Source organism: Alternaria arborescens (genome assembly GCF_004154835.1).
Source record: "Alternaria arborescens strain FERA 675 chromosome Unknown contig_6, whole genome shotgun sequence".
Classification (NCBI taxonomy): domain Eukaryota; kingdom Fungi; phylum Ascomycota; class Dothideomycetes; order Pleosporales; family Pleosporaceae; genus Alternaria; species Alternaria arborescens.
Genome location: NW_021167861.1, coordinates 811,622 through 828,782, shown reverse-complemented (window position 1 = coordinate 828,782; position 17,161 = coordinate 811,622). Strand labels below are relative to the sequence as shown.

At 53.5% G+C, this 17,161-nt stretch overlaps 4 protein-coding genes across 4 annotated transcripts; 2 read left to right on the top strand and 2 right to left on the bottom strand.

Annotated features, from left to right (window-relative positions):
- Positions 1 to 636: 636 nt before the first annotated feature.
- AA0111_g3520 (hypothetical protein) lies at positions 637 to 3,414 on the bottom strand (the record flags this gene model as incomplete). The annotated part of the gene is made up of 3 exons (XM_028649414.1): positions 637 to 3,138; positions 3,209 to 3,338; positions 3,392 to 3,414. The coding sequence occupies 3 exons, from the start codon at positions 3,412 to 3,414 to the stop codon at positions 637 to 639; spliced, it is 2,655 nt and encodes an 884-aa protein (XP_028509180.1).
- A 1,790-nt stretch (positions 3,415 to 5,204) lies between these two features.
- Positions 5,205 to 6,590, top strand: AA0111_g3519 (cAMP-dependent protein kinase regulatory subunit; the record flags this gene model as incomplete). The annotated part of the gene is made up of 1 exon (XM_028649412.1): positions 5,205 to 6,590. One exon carries the CDS (start codon positions 5,205 to 5,207, stop codon positions 6,588 to 6,590), a length of 1,386 nt encoding a protein of 461 aa, XP_028508880.1.
- A 2,345-nt stretch (positions 6,591 to 8,935) lies between these two features.
- AA0111_g3518 (hypothetical protein) lies at positions 8,936 to 10,686 on the top strand (the record flags this gene model as incomplete). Its single annotated transcript, XM_028649411.1, has 3 exons — positions 8,936 to 9,494; positions 9,541 to 9,862; positions 9,909 to 10,686. The coding sequence occupies 3 exons, from the start codon at positions 8,936 to 8,938 to the stop codon at positions 10,684 to 10,686; spliced, it is 1,659 nt and encodes a 552-aa protein (XP_028508881.1).
- A 1,526-nt stretch (positions 10,687 to 12,212) lies between these two features.
- Positions 12,213 to 16,690, bottom strand: AA0111_g3517 (DNA-directed RNA polymerase III subunit; the record flags this gene model as incomplete). Its single annotated transcript, XM_028649410.1, has 2 exons — positions 12,213 to 16,554; positions 16,608 to 16,690. The coding sequence occupies 2 exons, from the start codon at positions 16,688 to 16,690 to the stop codon at positions 12,213 to 12,215; spliced, it is 4,425 nt and encodes a 1,474-aa protein (XP_028508888.1).
- Positions 16,691 to 17,161: the final 471 nt, after the last annotated feature.

Genomic DNA, 17,161 nt, shown 5'->3' with positions numbered 1-17,161 from the left:
GATACGGTTGGTTGTAAGGGATCTTCTTGTACAGTACTGGTGAGTTCTAAGTGAGTTTACAGTGCTGCCATGAACACAGTCTCTGCAGATGAGAGTAATTCATGCAGTGAATACATGCCGTTAGTGACGCCAAATTGGATGGCGTTGGGAATTTGATCGGACCTCACAGAGCGTCAGTCGCTTCGAATACATCGCTTGATCAGGGTGAAGCCCATTTGGCTGATGACGGCTAAGAAAAGCGATGAGAGTAGAAAGAGATGATTGTGAAGCGATTCTAACCCATCATCATTAGCAAATTAAATACAATCCCGTTGGTCTGTCAACATCCCATATCTCTTGACATTGACCAACTTATCCCAACTAACCCAGGTATATTATGAGTGCAATCTCTTTCGTCTACCCCAAGCTCGCCTGCTTCTCGAGATGCATATGAACAGAAATGACGCAACAGATTGCTATGGAACATGTCAGACACAGGAAGGAAATGGTATAGACCAAAAGCACAAACTCCGTGACGAACGATGAACAGGAGGGGTAGGAAGCACAGCGCATGGACCCCGGGTATTACGAAGCTCCAAAGACCCTCATGATGGATGAAGACGGCCTGAATGTGCAGACAAGAAACGGATAATCCATCTAGTGCTTGTCCTTGCTGGAAAGCTTGTCCTTGATCTTGCCGAAGAAAGAGCGACGCTTCTTTTTCTTGTCATCGGCACCAGAAGCGATGCTCTGACTACCAGGTGTGCCCTTGGGAGATACATCTGAGTCTTTCCTGAGGTTCTTGGCAGGAGATTCTGGTGCCAGCTGTGCAGCTGGGGCGGAGCTCGTAGCCTCAGTCTTGCTTGTTTCCACACCGGTGGTGACAGTTGGCTGGGTCTGCTCGGTGGTAGTTGGCGCTTGCTTGTTGAATGCAACGTCGGTGCTGGAATCGATGGGCTTAGCGTTCGGTTGCTGAGCAGGCTCGGATGCGGGCGCATTGAGAGCATTAGGCTCGCTAGAAGACTTGAGTGGCTTGGAGTCAACAAGAGCCTCATCAGAGAGGCCGGCAGCAGCGCTGGGAGCGGGCTCGCCAGTAGCGTCAGTCGACTTTACTTCGTTAAGAAGTTCAGTCTCCATAGCACGCTTCTCGCTAACTGCCTCAGCGTTGGTGGCGGCCTCAGGACTGGCATGGGCTTCCTTTTGGCTCTCGGCGACAACGTTGGGGACCTCACGAGCGACGGCTTCATTGACAGACTCAGTGGCTGTGCCAGATGGAATCACAGTGGCGGCAGCAGCAACAGCAGCAGCAGCAGCGACAGGTGCAGTCGCGGTAGTCGCAGCAGTCAGTACTGGGGCTGGCTCACCCGCTTCATCGGATCTTGGAAGCTTTTCAAGTAGCTCAGATTCTACGGCTGACTTCTCAGCAACAGCCTCGCTGTTAGCAGCAGCCTCGGGGCTAACATGCGCCTCGTGTTGGCTATCAGCGACAACCTCGGGTACATCGCGAGAAACAGTCTCTGATTGAGCTACAGGAGCGGTGGTAGCTGTGGCAGCGGAGACAGCGGGTGCTGGCTCACCAGATTCGTTGGTCTTAGGAACCTCGCGCAATAGCTCAGACTCCATAGCGGTCTTCTCTGCGACAACCTCGGGGCTGGATGCTGCTTCTGGGCTTGCATGTGCCTCTTTCTGGCTCTCGGAAACGACAGCTGGGATGGCAATAGCCGGGGCAGGGAGACCTGTCTCGGTTGTCTTGGGAACCTCGCTGAGTAGTTCCTGCTCCATAGCCGACTTCTCAGCAACAGCCTCAGGACTGGCGGCCGCCTCTGGCGCAGCGTGGGCTGCGGTCTGGCTCTCAGCGACAACAGAGGGTACGTCCTCCGCAGTAGTGGTGGTGGCGCTGGCAATAGCAGGGGCAGGCTCTCCGGTTTCGTTGGTCTTGGGGACTTCGCTGAGTAGCTCCTTCTCCATTACCGACTTCTCAGCAACAACCTCAGGGCTAGCTGCTGCTTCTGGCTCAGCACGGGCTGTGTTCTGGCTCTCAGCGACGATGGAGGGAACCTCGTCAGCAGTGCTGGTGCTAGGACCAGTCATGCCAGTAGCCTCAGCGGCCTTCTCTTTGGCAGAGTAGACGGCCGCAGTGAAGAGACCCGCACCAGCAGCGGCGCCTGCAGCAGCAGTAGCAGCGGCCGCTTTGGCAGTGTCGCTCAGACCAGCATCTCCACTGGCTGCAGGCGCTTCGGATACCTTCTCCTTCAACTCCTGCTCGACCTCCTTCTTGTCCTGAACGGCTTCTGGGTTGGCGGACGCCTCAGGGTCAACGTGGGCCTCTTGTTGGCTGTCAGTCACGGTCTCGGGGACACCGCGAGGCTCCTTGGGAACCTGGCCGGCAAGTTGGGCGGTGGTGCTCTGGGGGGCTGAGGACTGAATCGTGACGCCGGTGTCTTGCTCAACCTTGGCATCTACACCCATTGGCAGGCTTGACTCTGGAATCATGTTGCCCATGACTGGAGGAATGCCAAACATGCCACCATTGGCGTCGCGCTCAGCTTGAGGGGTGAAGGCGAGTGGGGGAAGAGCATCGGCCTTGTCATAAGATGAGGCGTCGGTGTTGACTGTGCTGTCGACGGTATTGGAAGTGAAGGTGCTGGCATCTGGCACCTTCTCGCCAGGCGCAAGGTGAATGGGGTTACCAGCACCTGCGGTGGCCGGGAGCGGCGAGATGCCGAGTGCTGATGGCTCCTGCTCAAGCTCCTTGTCGTGCTTGACAGTCGAGTCTACAGTGTTATCTGTAAGGGTGCTCGCTTCAGGAACGGGCTCGCCAGGCGCAAGCTTAATGGGGTTGCCGAGACCTGAGGTAGCTGGGATGGGCGCGACGTTGAAGGTCTGCGGTTCGCTGCCAGGTGTCTCTGCGTAGGGTGTCTCAGGGAAGGCGCCAGGTACAGGGGAGTTGGATGCATCGGTCTTGGCCTCCTTCTCGCTCTCCTTTGGCACGGCACCGGCTAGCGCAGCGGTTGTGGACTCGGGCGCGGCAGAAGACATGGTGTTGACGGGCTCCTCGTCGACGATGTCTTCGGGAAGGAGGACGTTGTTGATGATGCCGTGACCGTCGTCTTCTTTGCGCGCGCTGTCGTTGGTACACCAGTTACCATTCACAACGAACTGCGGGAGACGTGTTAGCAAAGTTTGCGCAAACGGGGCAGCCGATGCTATGCGATGGGCGGCTGCGTACCTTGTACTGGGTGTGGGTTTTGGGCAGCTCGACAGTCTTCTTGAAGATGCCATCTTCCTTCTCTAGCTTGACCGTCTTCCTCCAGTCATCGAAGGTGCCAGTCACGAAGACCTCATTGGCCGAGTGTTCCCTGCGCGCGTGTAAGCAGTTGCGATGGGCGACTTGAGGCAGTCGCGAACGAACCAGGTGAAGGTATATTTGCCCATATCAGCGCAGCGATGGACGTGGATCAGGGATTGCAAAAGTGGGAGTAGGGAGTAAGACCTGTCTTGGGCGCAGGGAGGAGGAGTAGTTCAGTTGTGGAGGTGGTTGGTAAGTCAGGATCAGGAACTGCGTTCGGGTGGAGCTAGCTTGCGGCTTGAGGATCAAGCCAGTGCCAGTGCGCGCTCGGACAGTTTGGGGCGATGAAGCTTGCGACTGTTTCGTCAGACCAACAGAAGCGGAGACAATACACAAGCGCAGAGGGTCAAGGAGCGCGACGACTTTTAGATGCAGAATTGGCGAGGCTGGAGGGCTGTTTGGACGCGATATTGCACGGAATCTGCAAGATTAAAGACGGCGCTGTTAGCGGCAGGGAAGCTTGGCGTGATGCCGTTCATCGCGAGCCCTAGAACACGCGGGACTGACGGCCAGCATGTGCAATGACGAAAGACAACTGGCCTGGTGCTCAATTGCAGCTACTCTACATAATTCAGAGCTCCGCGTGCACCCTCGAGTTATGCCGTGCATGCAATTCGTATTCGGTCGCTTCCTCTCGCAGCCCACAAATACATCACGGCCCCTCCAGTTTTGCTCCGCGTGCTCGTGCACCTCACATGGCCGGCTTTGTGCGTCATCGCCATGTCCGGTCGGGATAGCTGGGCAATTCCGGGGTTCGCACGTGAGCAGCTGCTACCCATAGGTGGTACCTAGGTACCAGACAACGAGTCGCTGGTATCGTTATATCTCAAATACCCTCTGGAACGCCTCTTTATCAGAATTTTCGTCCTCTTGCTGCACCGCGCGTCTCAACATATTCATGGATGGATTCACCGCATCGCCTGCGCCGCGTTTGAGTGCCTCACCGCCAATTACAAGGTTGCGCGTATCCATGTCATGCTTCATCGTCGAAACCAATTCCCGTTGCACTGATTGCGAAAGATGGAAGACGGCGTTCACTACGGAATTGTTTACTTGGGATAAATAGCTTCCACCCGAAATATTCTTGTTGGCAGTGCAGTAACTGAACAATGCACGCGCACCACGGCGTGCGCGACTTGATGACGCGAGCACGACTGCGATGCAACAACCAAGTCAACACGGCGACTAAAACTGTCCTAAGCGCGTGTGAGAACATGAATAGATGGCAGTCTTTGTCAATCACAGCTTGGAGCCGTACCTGCCTACATACATTGTCCTATCTTCACAGTTCACGACTCAGGCGTGGCATATTGTTAGTGCAAGATGTAGTCTGCGAGCAGGCCATGAGCGGGAGCTAAAGCACAGCTTGATTGGCATCGGCCTGGTAGCTATCATAGCTGTCCTACACGGTGGCTACGAGAGCGCATTGAGCGTTTGAGTCACGACAGGCAATGCGGGTGGCATCCAATTGCATCCCCCAGAGCAGGCAGCCGTCGTCTATATGTCGCAGTGGGTGCCTACAGCGTGCGCGTGTTTCTAGAGGGCTTCTGGAAGATAATAAGCCCCAGGAAAGCTTGCCTCGATCCTTACCAGTGACTGCCCTGCCCGCCATCCCACACTCGTGATCCCCTCCCGCACCAGTCCCCTCTTCCTGCGCATCCTCACCGCGCTTACTGCGACCACAGCCACAGCCTGCAGCGTGCAATTGCGTTCCTTACTCTCCAATACACTCTGTTTAGATCTCACCTGTCCACCTCGCTGCCCGTCTTGCCGCTGACGCTACGTCCGGACCCTCGCAGCTCTACTGCCTCCATCCCTGCACGTCTCGCGACCGACGTCAAAGAGCTGCGCTTGACCCCTCACCACCACCGCCCTCATGTCCCTCCCTCCTGACTACTCCAACGAGATCTCCACCCTCGACCGCGAAATTCTCAAACACAAGCCCCACGACATCCTTCAGTTCTGCGCAAACTTCTTTAATCGCCGTCTCGAGTCGCAGCGAACCGAATATCTGCTGTCGCAACAGCACTCCAGTCCCCAGGGCCGTGCCGAGAACACCTTTCCCGGCAACAACCCCTTCAGCACCTCCCCCAGCAGCGGCAGCGGCTTCACCAAATCCACAATGCAGCGTCTCGAAGAAGAGGAGGAGAACGACACCATGACCTCCCCCACTGCCTCGACCTTTGCAGCCGTCGACTTTAGCAGGTCCCGCGGCAGCAACAACGACTCGGGTGCGAGCGCGTTTGGCGACTTTGGCGGCTTTGGCGGCTCCTCAAAGAACAACATCACCCAAATGCCGCCTCTTTCAGGCGAAGGCCAGAACTTCCCCAGCAACTACAACACCAACAGGCGCACTTCCGTCTCTGCTGAGTCGCTCAACCCCGCCTCGAGTGCCGCCGACAACTTCACCCCACCTTTCCACCAGAAGACGCAGGACCAGCTGTCGCGCCTCAAGTCTGCCGTCTCAGGCAACTTTCTCTTTTCACATCTCGATGACGATCAGTCAGCCATGGTGCTCGGCGCGCTGCACGAGAAGCCGATACCAACAAAGGGCATAAAGGTCATTCAGCAAGGCGATGTGGGAGATTACTTCTACGTCGTCGAAAAGGGCTCATTCGACATTTATGTCAACCAGTCGGGTAAGGTTGAGGGTGGTTTGGATGGTGTTGGCAGCAAAGTAGGCACCGTCGGACCCGGTGGTTCTTTCGGTGAGCTAGCTCTCATGTACAACGCTCCCCGTGCCGCAACCGTCACCTCAACAGAGCCATCCACGCTCTGGGCGCTAGATCGCATTACCTTCCGTCGCATCCTCATGGATAGTGCCTTCCAGCGCCGACGCATGTACGAAGGCTTCCTAGAGGAAGTTCCTCTGCTGTCCACCCTAACGCCCTACGAGCGTTCCAAGATTGCCGATGCTCTCGAAACCAAAAAGTACCCTCCTGGAACAACCATCATTCAAGAAGGCGATGTCGGCGAGTCCTTCTTCCTCCTTGAATCCGGAGAAGCCCAGGTCTTCAAGCGCGGCGTAGACAGCGCCGTCAACCAATACAAAAAGGGCGATTACTTCGGCGAGCTGGCCTTGCTCAATGATGCTCCTCGTGCTGCATCAGTCATCAGCAGGACAGAGGTCAAGGTTGCAACGCTCGGAAAGAACGGCTTCCAGCGACTTCTCGGCCCTGTCGAAGGCATCATGAGGCGGAACGATCCCAGCAAGGCTGCTTTCGAAGGCGATCACGTAGATCCGCTGTCTACGACTTCATAAGCTTGACATCATAGGATATAAGAGGACAGGATGCTGCACCCATACGAAAGGTGAGCGGCAATGTTTGCACAGACAGAAGACCAGGGCGTGGACAATGTTGGCCCAGCATGGTGCTGTCACTCTTCGGCGTTTTCGCGTGTATTCCTATACTTCCTACTGTCACTAAACATCGCTTAATGTTATGGAAGAAGGTACGAATTCCTTGGAACGAGGAATAGGCTCTAGTTACGAGCTGCTCTGCTACCTATGTTGCACAGCGTACGATATCATGGTTTAGACTTGTACTTTATGTTCCAACCGCGTGCTGCTAGAAGTTGTTGTCGTGTGCTCTGCCCTCAGCCATGTGATGTCACATAACTGTTGTCGTCCGTGCGTTTTCACCCGCCACGACCACAGGACGCCAGAGCTCCTTCTCTTCACCACTACGCCTCATGATTTTCACCTGCTTCAGCAACTCTAACGTGGCAACGACATAAGGTCGAAATTGACAGACAGAAAGACATAATCCAGCGTGAAAACGTATTGGAGCTCGCAGAGTACACCCCTGCTCTACACCGCCCTGACAAATCGGCATGCACAGTCATCATGGCGAGGCGTTCGCCTCTGAAGACATGGATGTCCAATTCGTTATAATGCATGTGGACGGTGACTACCAGATACGACGTACAGATGTAGTTTCGAGGAGATTCCAATGCGATGCGCACATTTACTGACGGAGGTTTAGGCGATTGAGCGTGAGCGACCCATAGCTTGCAGCTCTCTGCCCATCACCCGTTTTTGAGGGATGCCTCTCTAGAACGACGTCTTGTATGCAGACTGCTCCACTCCTCGTGTGTATTAGCGAGAAGGTGGCACTTCAAGCAGAAATCACAACACGCTTCGTGCCGTCGACGACCCACCTTCATTACCTGCCGAGGTATTTCTCCTTACAGCTCTTGTGTTTCAACAAAGCAAAGAACGGCCACTCCGAGCAACTGCTGGCAGACGCAGGTGTTTATAAGTGGTAACTCACGCTTCACATCATCTGAAGTAGCAGTGATCTACTATACATACTTTTCTGGGGAAGCAAAACGTCATGCGGCACGGCTTTACAGCCACCACATCCAAGACTACGCGATTGCCGGTCCAGCACGCAGCATCTTGCATGCAAGATCGCAATGTTCAAACTGTTGCTTTTTAACGATACAGGCACGGCACACGCGCCTAGCTGATAACCTAGTAGTGGGTAACCACCCCTGCATTTAGGGTGACGTCTTCGAATGATCAACGTTTCTGCGATTCACAGTTTGAGCTACAGTTACGATTGGATGATGAGACTAGACAGGCGGTCTCCAAGAAGCTCATAGCGACCCAATAACCAAAAGCCGCTTCAGTCTCCATCGCGTGCACCTGCAGCTTACATGCAGTGACTGGGGTGCGGCTCAACGCTAAGACTAAACTGGGAAAATGGGTTCATTAACTACAAGCATGATAGGGCCGCTCGAACAAAACTTCGTCTTATCGCTGTGCTTGAAAATGAATCCCCGGACCAAGTGGGCGCAACGAGACGAAACCGACACGCGGATCAGACATGAGAAGCTGGTAGAGTACACGATGTCCCATTGAACGGTACTTTACGAACCTTGCATGATCACAACGGTTCTTAGTTAGGACTCTTGGCATCATCAATGGCTATTGTAGCGGTCTGTATGCCGTGACAGGCCTGTCCACGTTCCCGGCGCTCGGTCCTCGACGATGTTGCTGCATGCATCAGCCACGCACTACGTTGAGGCTGCTCCTTCCCTCCCGCAGCGTTCTGCGGGTCAGGGAGCTTAGGATGCACCTCGGCACTCCTACGGAAGGGTGGGCGTTCACCGCATTCGCCAGGGAGAGCGAATATGCTCCGCTGTCTGGCATCTGTTCGGGTTTCGTTGTGGCAGGGCAGTCATACCGGCGTGCGCGACGCACGTTGATCATGAGCATCTGCAAACAGCATGTCCGCCTTGTATATTGCTTGGTCCATTTTGGATCGTTGCTACTGGCTCAGCTTAGTTTGAGGGTGGTTCTTGAAACATGGTCTTCCATTCACAGTTGCATGGGAATAACCGAAATTCAGATGGGCAACGGGCCCGGTTGGAGTTCCACCGCTGTCCCAGTGTGGCTATGGCATGTGGCTTCAGGGAAGGTTAGCACTGATCTGAAGCATCGCATACGGTACCTGGATCTTACGTTATCGGTCGACTGCCTACACGTCCCTCTACCTCCATCACCCAACATTGCCAGCAATACATAATGTCTGAAGCAGCATCGGTTCAAGTCGCTTCACAGTTCTGGAGCAACTTACACCTTCTGATTTTCTTTACGACATGGCTTCATCCAGCGATCCAAAGCCAACCAAGAAACGACCCAACCGTCAACGCAAGCCTCCTCTTGCACCAGGCCCCCCGCTCCAATTTGTTGTCGCCAGTCACCCAGATGACTTCAAGACTGGAGGAACCATGAGAAGAGTACGGTCACATGTTATGTATACACATCGTGAAGGGTTATCGCCTACAGAGACAGGTGGCAGCCGAGAAAGCAGCAGGACACCCGTTATCACGACTCGCACACCCAGCCCAGGAACAGGCGATTCTCGTAACATAACACAGGTAGACACTCCACAGGTGCCTGTAACCGGAAGGCGCCATGACACTGTATGGGAGCAGGATCGCTATGAGTTTCATACACTATCACCTTCCAAACACTCTGTGCGAGTGCTTGCCGCTCGAATACATTCTGCGATAGCCGAAGCTTCAGCTCATAGCACGCCTCCAGTCTTTGAGGAGGTCTCTGGATATCCTTTTCCAGGTGTCGATGCATTGAGGCGTGAGCCTTTCAATGAGTTGAAGCGCGATTGGATCCGTGCTACAACCTTCTACTGCTACGGTACGTGCGCATTATCTCTGCAAAATGTACCCACTAACGAATGCAGACCAAGCTTGGATGCAGTATGTTTGCGGCAATCACCTTTCATTCCTCAGTCATGTACACGCTACACTTGTCTATCAAGACCTTGATGAGGGCCTGTTATACGACAGTGACCTTACTGTGTATGCGAAAACCAGGGTTCTAGGATCGTTTCGCGGCCGCTTGAACACCGATGATACCACCATTATTAGCATACTTCATATGCTTATCAGCGAGATCGGAGGCCCCGACGAAGACGCGTTTGGTGTACACCAGGATGGCTTGGTGACCTGTTTGAGGAATCAACAGGACGGACTAGGTGCCAACATTGCGACATTTATGACTTTGTGAGTAAGCCATACTTAGATCCTACTATCGACTAATATTATTGAGGGTTATGCTCACCTTTGCCATCTGTCGAGGACAAGACGTGTCCGCAGAACTCACACCACGAGCGTCTTCTGAGGCCTGGCTTGACCACAATAATCCCATCTCGCCGCTTTTAGCTCCCAAGAATCATACGCCGCCTTCATACCGAGTCTACTCCGCAGCCGTGACTGATATCATATGGAAGATGCAGAGGTGTACCAGCACATTTCTGGCAAGATGGAATCACAAAGGAGAACCTCATATGGTGTCAAGCGGTCAGTTGGCATTATGCGACACAGAACTCCAGGACATATACTCTGACCTGCTTTTGTTGCCTTCAGTCGAGGACGATCACTCGCTAGATTGGGTCTACGAAAGCTGTCGAATCGCCGCATTGATCTACTGTAGATCGATAGTTCATGGGGCAACACTTGTGGAATCGGCAAACATTATGCACGCGGGCATATCTGGATCTAGTACTGAAAGCGGCACACTTCTATCAGCTTTACACTCCGCCCTTGGAAAGACGAAAGTCCAGACCTGCTGGGGCTCCGAATTGTCTGGCGTTTTCCTCTGGGTAGCTCTCGTGGGCGCAGCAGCATCTCGATCCCCACCGCACTCCTCTTCAGAAGAGACTTTGCAAGCATCGGCATGGATGAGGAAATGCTTTGCGCTCTATGCAGTCAGGGCGGCAGTATCAGTCCCCTTCGATTATGCCGACGCCACAATCCATGCCTTACGTACGATGCTGCAGGTCCAACGGTACATCGCCATCAAAACCGGCCTGAATCTCGCTCACTAGTGTCGTCGTATGTTTCCATACCTCTTTGCATGGCTTGTTTCCTCGCTGCTCTTCTGTACTTTATCTGGGCTTTTTTTTTTCATTCGGAGCAGTTATGCTTTACTGGTCGGCTGTCGCAGGGCGACACAGATCCAGTGGTTGTTTGCATCTTCTTGGTCACTTGTTTAACCAAAGTTGGTATGAGGAAGCTCGCATTCTGCAATTTTTCATATCATTTTCGGTCTTGTATTAGAATTATTTGCTTCTAGTCCGTCATTGAAGCACGGTGCTTCGAGTCAAATTCCATGCTGGTCATGTAAACATCTCCCACCCTTTCCTTACTGTCAACTCTGACTTCAATCAAATGATTCCAAATCGTCAACCCGGATGTAACAGTGCATGGTCATACTCCCGGGCCGACCGGAGTACTTCTGATGTTCGGGCAACAGCCGAAGAGCGTCATGCAGCATGTAAGGCTGAATCGGCTGCACTCCACCGTTCGTGCGCCGTAACCAGAACCACCAAACGAGGAACCGCACGACACGCGACAATGGTACCAACTCGCTTAAAGCGATCATGTTCATGGTACAGTCGCAGTCAGCTTCTAGGCCCTACGTACCCCAGAATTCCATCAACCAGTAACATGATGTTGCGAACCCCCACGGTCAGCGTGGGCTACACCGTAGGAGTAGCAGTATGTAAACGAAGTCTATCGGTTACCCTGCGGCTGGGTGAACAGATTACTAGCCACATACACCGCCACAGTAATCGACTATAGAATTGCGGCACGGTCTTACCTATCGTTTCTTACACCGCATGTTGGTGAACCGTAAGGTTGTCGTCTCGCTGGCGCGAAGTGCGACACCGATTATTACCCTTGCCATGGCTTGCCATGCCATATAGGGCTGACAGGGTATGGGATCCTTCTACCTAGCTTGTGGCGGGCTGAGCTGCTGCGGCTCGCGGGTTGAGATATGCAGCCTTGTGGGGCGGGGCAAGCTGTGACGGTGTTTTCGTCCGCACCCTGCTCTTCAACCCATGCATACATATCACGATGTCGGAGCGCTTGCTAATCACGAAGAGTTTAGAGACATCATGGTCAATAGGCTTATGGCTGATGACGATATTACGGCCGGTTCGTCGGAGCACGCCGAAGACGGGGATAGGGAATAAGGCGGGCGATATGGTGAGCATGTAGACATCATGCGCCTGCTCTCAACAACTTACATGGGTTCATGCAATCCTCATAATCGGCCATTACTTTGATGACAGCCTGTGGAATCAGAAAACAAAACCTGGACATATATGGCAGTGGGAGACCGATAAAGGCACTGGTGTCCGTTATCTATACAGCTCTCCAAACAGTCATCACCTTGCCAACTTACGAAGTCTAGTGGTTGAATAAATGTGTGAATTTTACTTACTCGCTATGCAGATAACACCATTTTCGCGAACAAATCAAATGATCTTTACGCCTAGTCCATGCATATGTACATCTCTCACCTCCCTTGCGACCTCAACTCCCCTCTCTTTCCATCAGAACTCAATCACAAAGCATCCCAACCCTCTTCAAACATCGTCTTCTTGACCTTGAGCTCCTCAGCCCCAAGATACAATGGTCTGACAACTTGCATCGACCCAGTTCCGAGTTTGACACTCTGACCCATAATGATACACTCACTAACACCATCGATAGTATCCGTCTTACCCCTCGCGGCTGCCTCGAACAGATGATCCGGCGTCTTCTCAAACGATGCAAGCTGCAAGACGGAATCACGCGTCTTCTGCAGACCGAAACGCGTGATACCAAAGACTTCACCCTTGAACGTCATGACATCGGCCAAGAGCTGCATGTGACGAGGATCAATGTCCATGTTACCCATGACGTCACCGATTTCACGCACGATGGTTGCGCGGGCAGCTTCGATGCCGAGGACGGTTTTGACTTCCATGACGTGATTGGACTTTGTGCTGTAAGGTTCTATACCTGGGGTAGTCATACAGTCGCTGAGACCGTAGCCTTCTACGAGGAGTTGACATTCGTATTGACCTTGGGCGTTGGGGCTGCTTTCCTTTTTGATGATGGCTCGGGAGCAGTCTGGGTAGCCCTTGATGACGACGTCGGGGATGAGTGCCTTTACTTGTTGGACGCGTTCGAAGAATTCCTTGTGGTTGCGTGTTGTCTTTGTAGGACGCTTCTTGGCCGCGTTGGGGTCGGGGACTTCGACGCGAATTATGGATGAGGATATGCGGACTTGGGCGCCAGCTTTACCCCATTTGAGGGGTTTGTGGGCGTTGATCGCCGCGGCGATCTCGTGGGGCTGGACGTCGACGAAAAGCTGGTTGATGGTATCCCAGTCGATGCGCATAGCAATGTACGCGCCGGTAGGATGCCAGACATCTTCAACATACGAAATGACGTCGCGAAGGTAGGTCTTTTCGACACGGGCTTTGACGATTCGCGCCGCAGATTCAGAGACCTTGTTCGAAAGGTCGCAGGCGATGACAGGTGTTGAAATGGTGGAGGAGGCGTTGATAATTTCCTTGATACGGGGCACACCTTGCGTGATGGACATACCAGCGACACCAGCAAAATGGAAAGTCTTCAGCGTCATTTGCGTTCCGGGTTCACCGATAGACTGAGCACCAATAGCCCCGACAGCGTGACCGGGCTGTACTCGTGATCGATGGTATTTAGTTAGACAGAGTGTTATGAAGGCGTCCAGTGCGCTATGTGAAATCTTTGCAATACCATCGGCAAGACTGTACTTCTCCGCATCAGCTGCTGACTGTTTCCTATCCTTTCTGCCATCCGGTTGTACCACCCCGAGGTAAGCAAGGGTAGTCTCAAGCTTCTTCGCCTTCTTGAAAACGTAGTCTTGAACCGTATCGAGGAAGTCACGCATAGACTCCTTCTGGTCGATGCCAGCGTCGGTCCTGTCGCGATACTCCAGCGGCGTCACACCGTCTAGCTTGTACCTTGGATACTTGTTTCGTTCGGTGTTCAGCCTTGCCTCTGTGTACTCCTTGACTTCTTCAGGCGTCAATCCCGATTCAGAGTTATCCCAGGTCGATGTGACGGCATGTGAGAATGTCCTGTCAAAGTGCACAGGTTTGGCCTTGCCCTCCATGTCCACGGGATCGAGGTTATCGTCTCCATACTGGAACTGGACCACAGTTCCAGACGAGTTCCGGACAGTGTCATCGTATTGTGCAGAGAGATCTTCCAGTGACTTCATCAGTCGTCTACTCATGTAACCAGTCTCGGCGGTCTTGACAGCTGTATCGACTAGACCTTCACGACCACTCATAGCGTGAAAGATGAATTCGGATGGTGTCAGTCCCGAGAAGAAACTGTTACTAACGAAACCTTTTGACGCAGGCTGACGAGCAGCTTTGGGAAAGTGGGGTAGCGTTCGATGATGGAATCCATCAGCGACACGAGCACCGCCAATCATTTGTTGTCCGACGGAAGCAACCATTTGAGAAACGTTAATGTTGGATCCCTTGGAACCACACTTGGCCATGAGCAAGGGCGAATTCCATCTGCTGAGCTCTTCGAAACAAATGTCACCAGCCGCTTGACGAACACCGGACAAGATACCACCTATCCTGTTCTCCATCGTTTGCTCTTCGTCGCAACCGGGATCGCGCTGCAGCTTCCCCTCCTTGAAATCCTTGATCAACTTGTCGCACTTGGCGTAGGCTTCTTCGACAAGGTCCTGCTTCTTCTTGTTGAGCTTTTCTCCAGGGGTAACGTCGGAAATACCAAGAGAGAAGCCGTTGTTGGAAAGCCATCGCGCGGATAACTTGGACAATCTGTTCATGCCTTGGACGGCGTGGTCGGGGCCAAAATCTCGCATCATGACGTAAAAGACGGAATCTTTCTTACCATCACCAACAGTGGCCTTGTCCATGACACCGCACATGACTTCGGAATTGCGAATAACAAGATAAGCATCGTTCTCGTTCAGATCAGGAGCCTGGTCAGGGGTGTTCTTGAACTGCTTGCATGCAGCTTCAAGGTTGATCAGCACTCTACAGCCCTTGTATGGCTTCATCAAAAGGTTGAAAACCTGCTTTCCAGTCCAAAGTGCTTGAGGCTTCCATACCACAGGAGGCGGAATGTCGATAGGGTGCTTCTTTCCTGTATCTGGATCAAAAGCTCCTTCTCCGTTGAACATGTAGTTCACGATCTGACAGAATGTCCGTCGATCGTAGAAGTTGTTCTTGTTACTTAGAAGGTATGCTGCAGTAATGAAATCTTGGATAGCTGCGATAATTGGTGTTCCGTTCTTTGGGGTTGCGAGGTTATACTTGACGCCCATGAGCTCTGTAGCTTCAGTTCGCGCCTCCTCGGTCTGTGGTACGTGCAAGTTCATCTCATCACCGTCGAAATCGGCATTGTACGGATTGCAAACACACTCGTTCAATCGGAATGTCCTCCATGGTCGTACTTTCGCTCGATGACTCAGAATACTAAGCTTGTGTAGAGACGGTTGTCGATTGAAGAGGACAATGTCGCCATCCTCAATATGGCGCTCGACGATATCGCCGATCTTGAGTCGCTTCGAGGCGCCCTCTAGTCGCTCACCGGTTGTGTCGAATCGCGAAAGACCGATAAGTGACGTCTTGCTAGGCTCCTTGTTCGGCCCTTGATCGCTAATGATGTAGTTGGCACCGGGATATCTGTTTGACCCGTTCTTCACAAGTCTCCTTAGCTTGTCGATGTTGTAACGTGTGGCCTTTTCGGGGTACGTGAGGTTCTTCGCAATGCGCTCTGGGACAGCGACTTCGTCAATGCTCAAATTTGGATCGGGACCAATGACAGTACGTCCAGAAAAGTCGACACGTTTTCCGGAAAGATTTTGTCGGAAACGACCACCCTTTCCCTTTAGGCGCTGAGAGAAACCGCGCATAGTCTTCTGCAAGCCTTGCTGTTTCAGACCAGGTGCGTCACTGTTAATGTACATGGCTATCTGCAGCTGCAGGAAATCCCACTGCTCCATTAAGATCTGAAGTGGAAAGCCTCGCGCAAGACCGGCGCGTATTATACTGCTAATCTGGCAGATGTCTCCAATCTTGTTCGTCACATCGTCCTCGGTGGCGCCACCTTCCTGCATGACTGACGGACGCAGCGCCACGGGCGGTACAGGCATGTACTCCCAGATCAACATCTCAGGTCGCGCATCCTCGGGTATCATGGCTAGCAGCTCGCAGTCCTCCGGGGAGATCTTTTTGAAAAGATTGAGCGTCCTCAGCGGATGCATATCGTCTACGGCCTTCTTCAGGTGTTTGTCTAGGTCTGGGTTGGCGGATTTGGCGGCATCGAAGGACTGATCAAACTCGATCTTGCCTACCGGTGGCTTCTTCGTCTTAGCCGTGGATCGGTTGAAGGCATCGTATCGGTTGTGGATGATCTTGAGCGGATGGCCGGGCACTTTTCTGACGGTACCCTGCAAAGCGCCGCAGTACGGGCACGTCTTCTTCTTCCTGCAGTCGTCGAGAATCTTCTTGGTGACGGCGCCCTTTCGCAGCGTGTCCATGTCTGGCCGGCGCATGCTGCGCAAGTATCTCCGTCGCTCCACCTCATCCAACAGTACGCGCGAGCAATCTTTGCATATACAGTTCAGCACCTCGATGATGTGCTTCAGGTATCCGACGTGGAATGCAGGCAGCGCAAGCTTGATGTGGCCAAAGTGACCGTTGCACTTGTCCAGGCCTTCTCCACACGTTCCGCACTTTCCCTGCTTGCTGGATATGCCCATGTGCGTGTCCATGGGCCCGTTGGCCGTGAGGGAGCGCGTGCCGTCGGCGGCGGGCTGGAGGTCGTAGACATTGCGGTCGGAGACTTCGAGGACGGCCTGGTTCACGATGTCCTGGTTGGAGCTGGAAATTGTTACTATGCGTCTTTGAGTAGAGTTGGCACAGTGGTGTCCTACTAGATGCCGAACTGGATGTGCTTGATGCGCGCGGGGATGCGGTCCACGACCTGCTGCTTGGCCGAGGTGCGCGGCGCCTCCATGATGGCGGGGATGGTTGTGGTGGGTTAGAGGGGCGAAGTTGATGCTACCGGGAGTCTTCACAGTCGTTGTCTTGTCGCATAGTCGTCGCGTCGTGGGTCATGTTCGGGGGCGACAGAAGCCAGAAGCAGCAGCAGCAGCAACTTTCTCAGTCGCGCCTCTGCAGATTTTGGTGGGGAACCTTCCCGGCGCTAAGCTGCAATAATGCTGGCTAATGCGGGCTGATAAGCTGATAGTACCCCGGAAGGCAGTCGTGACCACGAGTGCAGGCAGGACCATCCCCGCCCGGTCGCGCCCTCCCCCCTACACCTCCCTCTCTGCCCCGCCTATAGCGACGGTAGATCTTGCTGTGTCTTGCTGTGACGCCTCTCTATTATCGCTGTCCTCGCCCCTTGCAGGCAAGCACCACACCCATTATATACATAGCACTGGCCGCTGCTGCCTCTTGAACCACGGTACTACCTGCGCAGCCA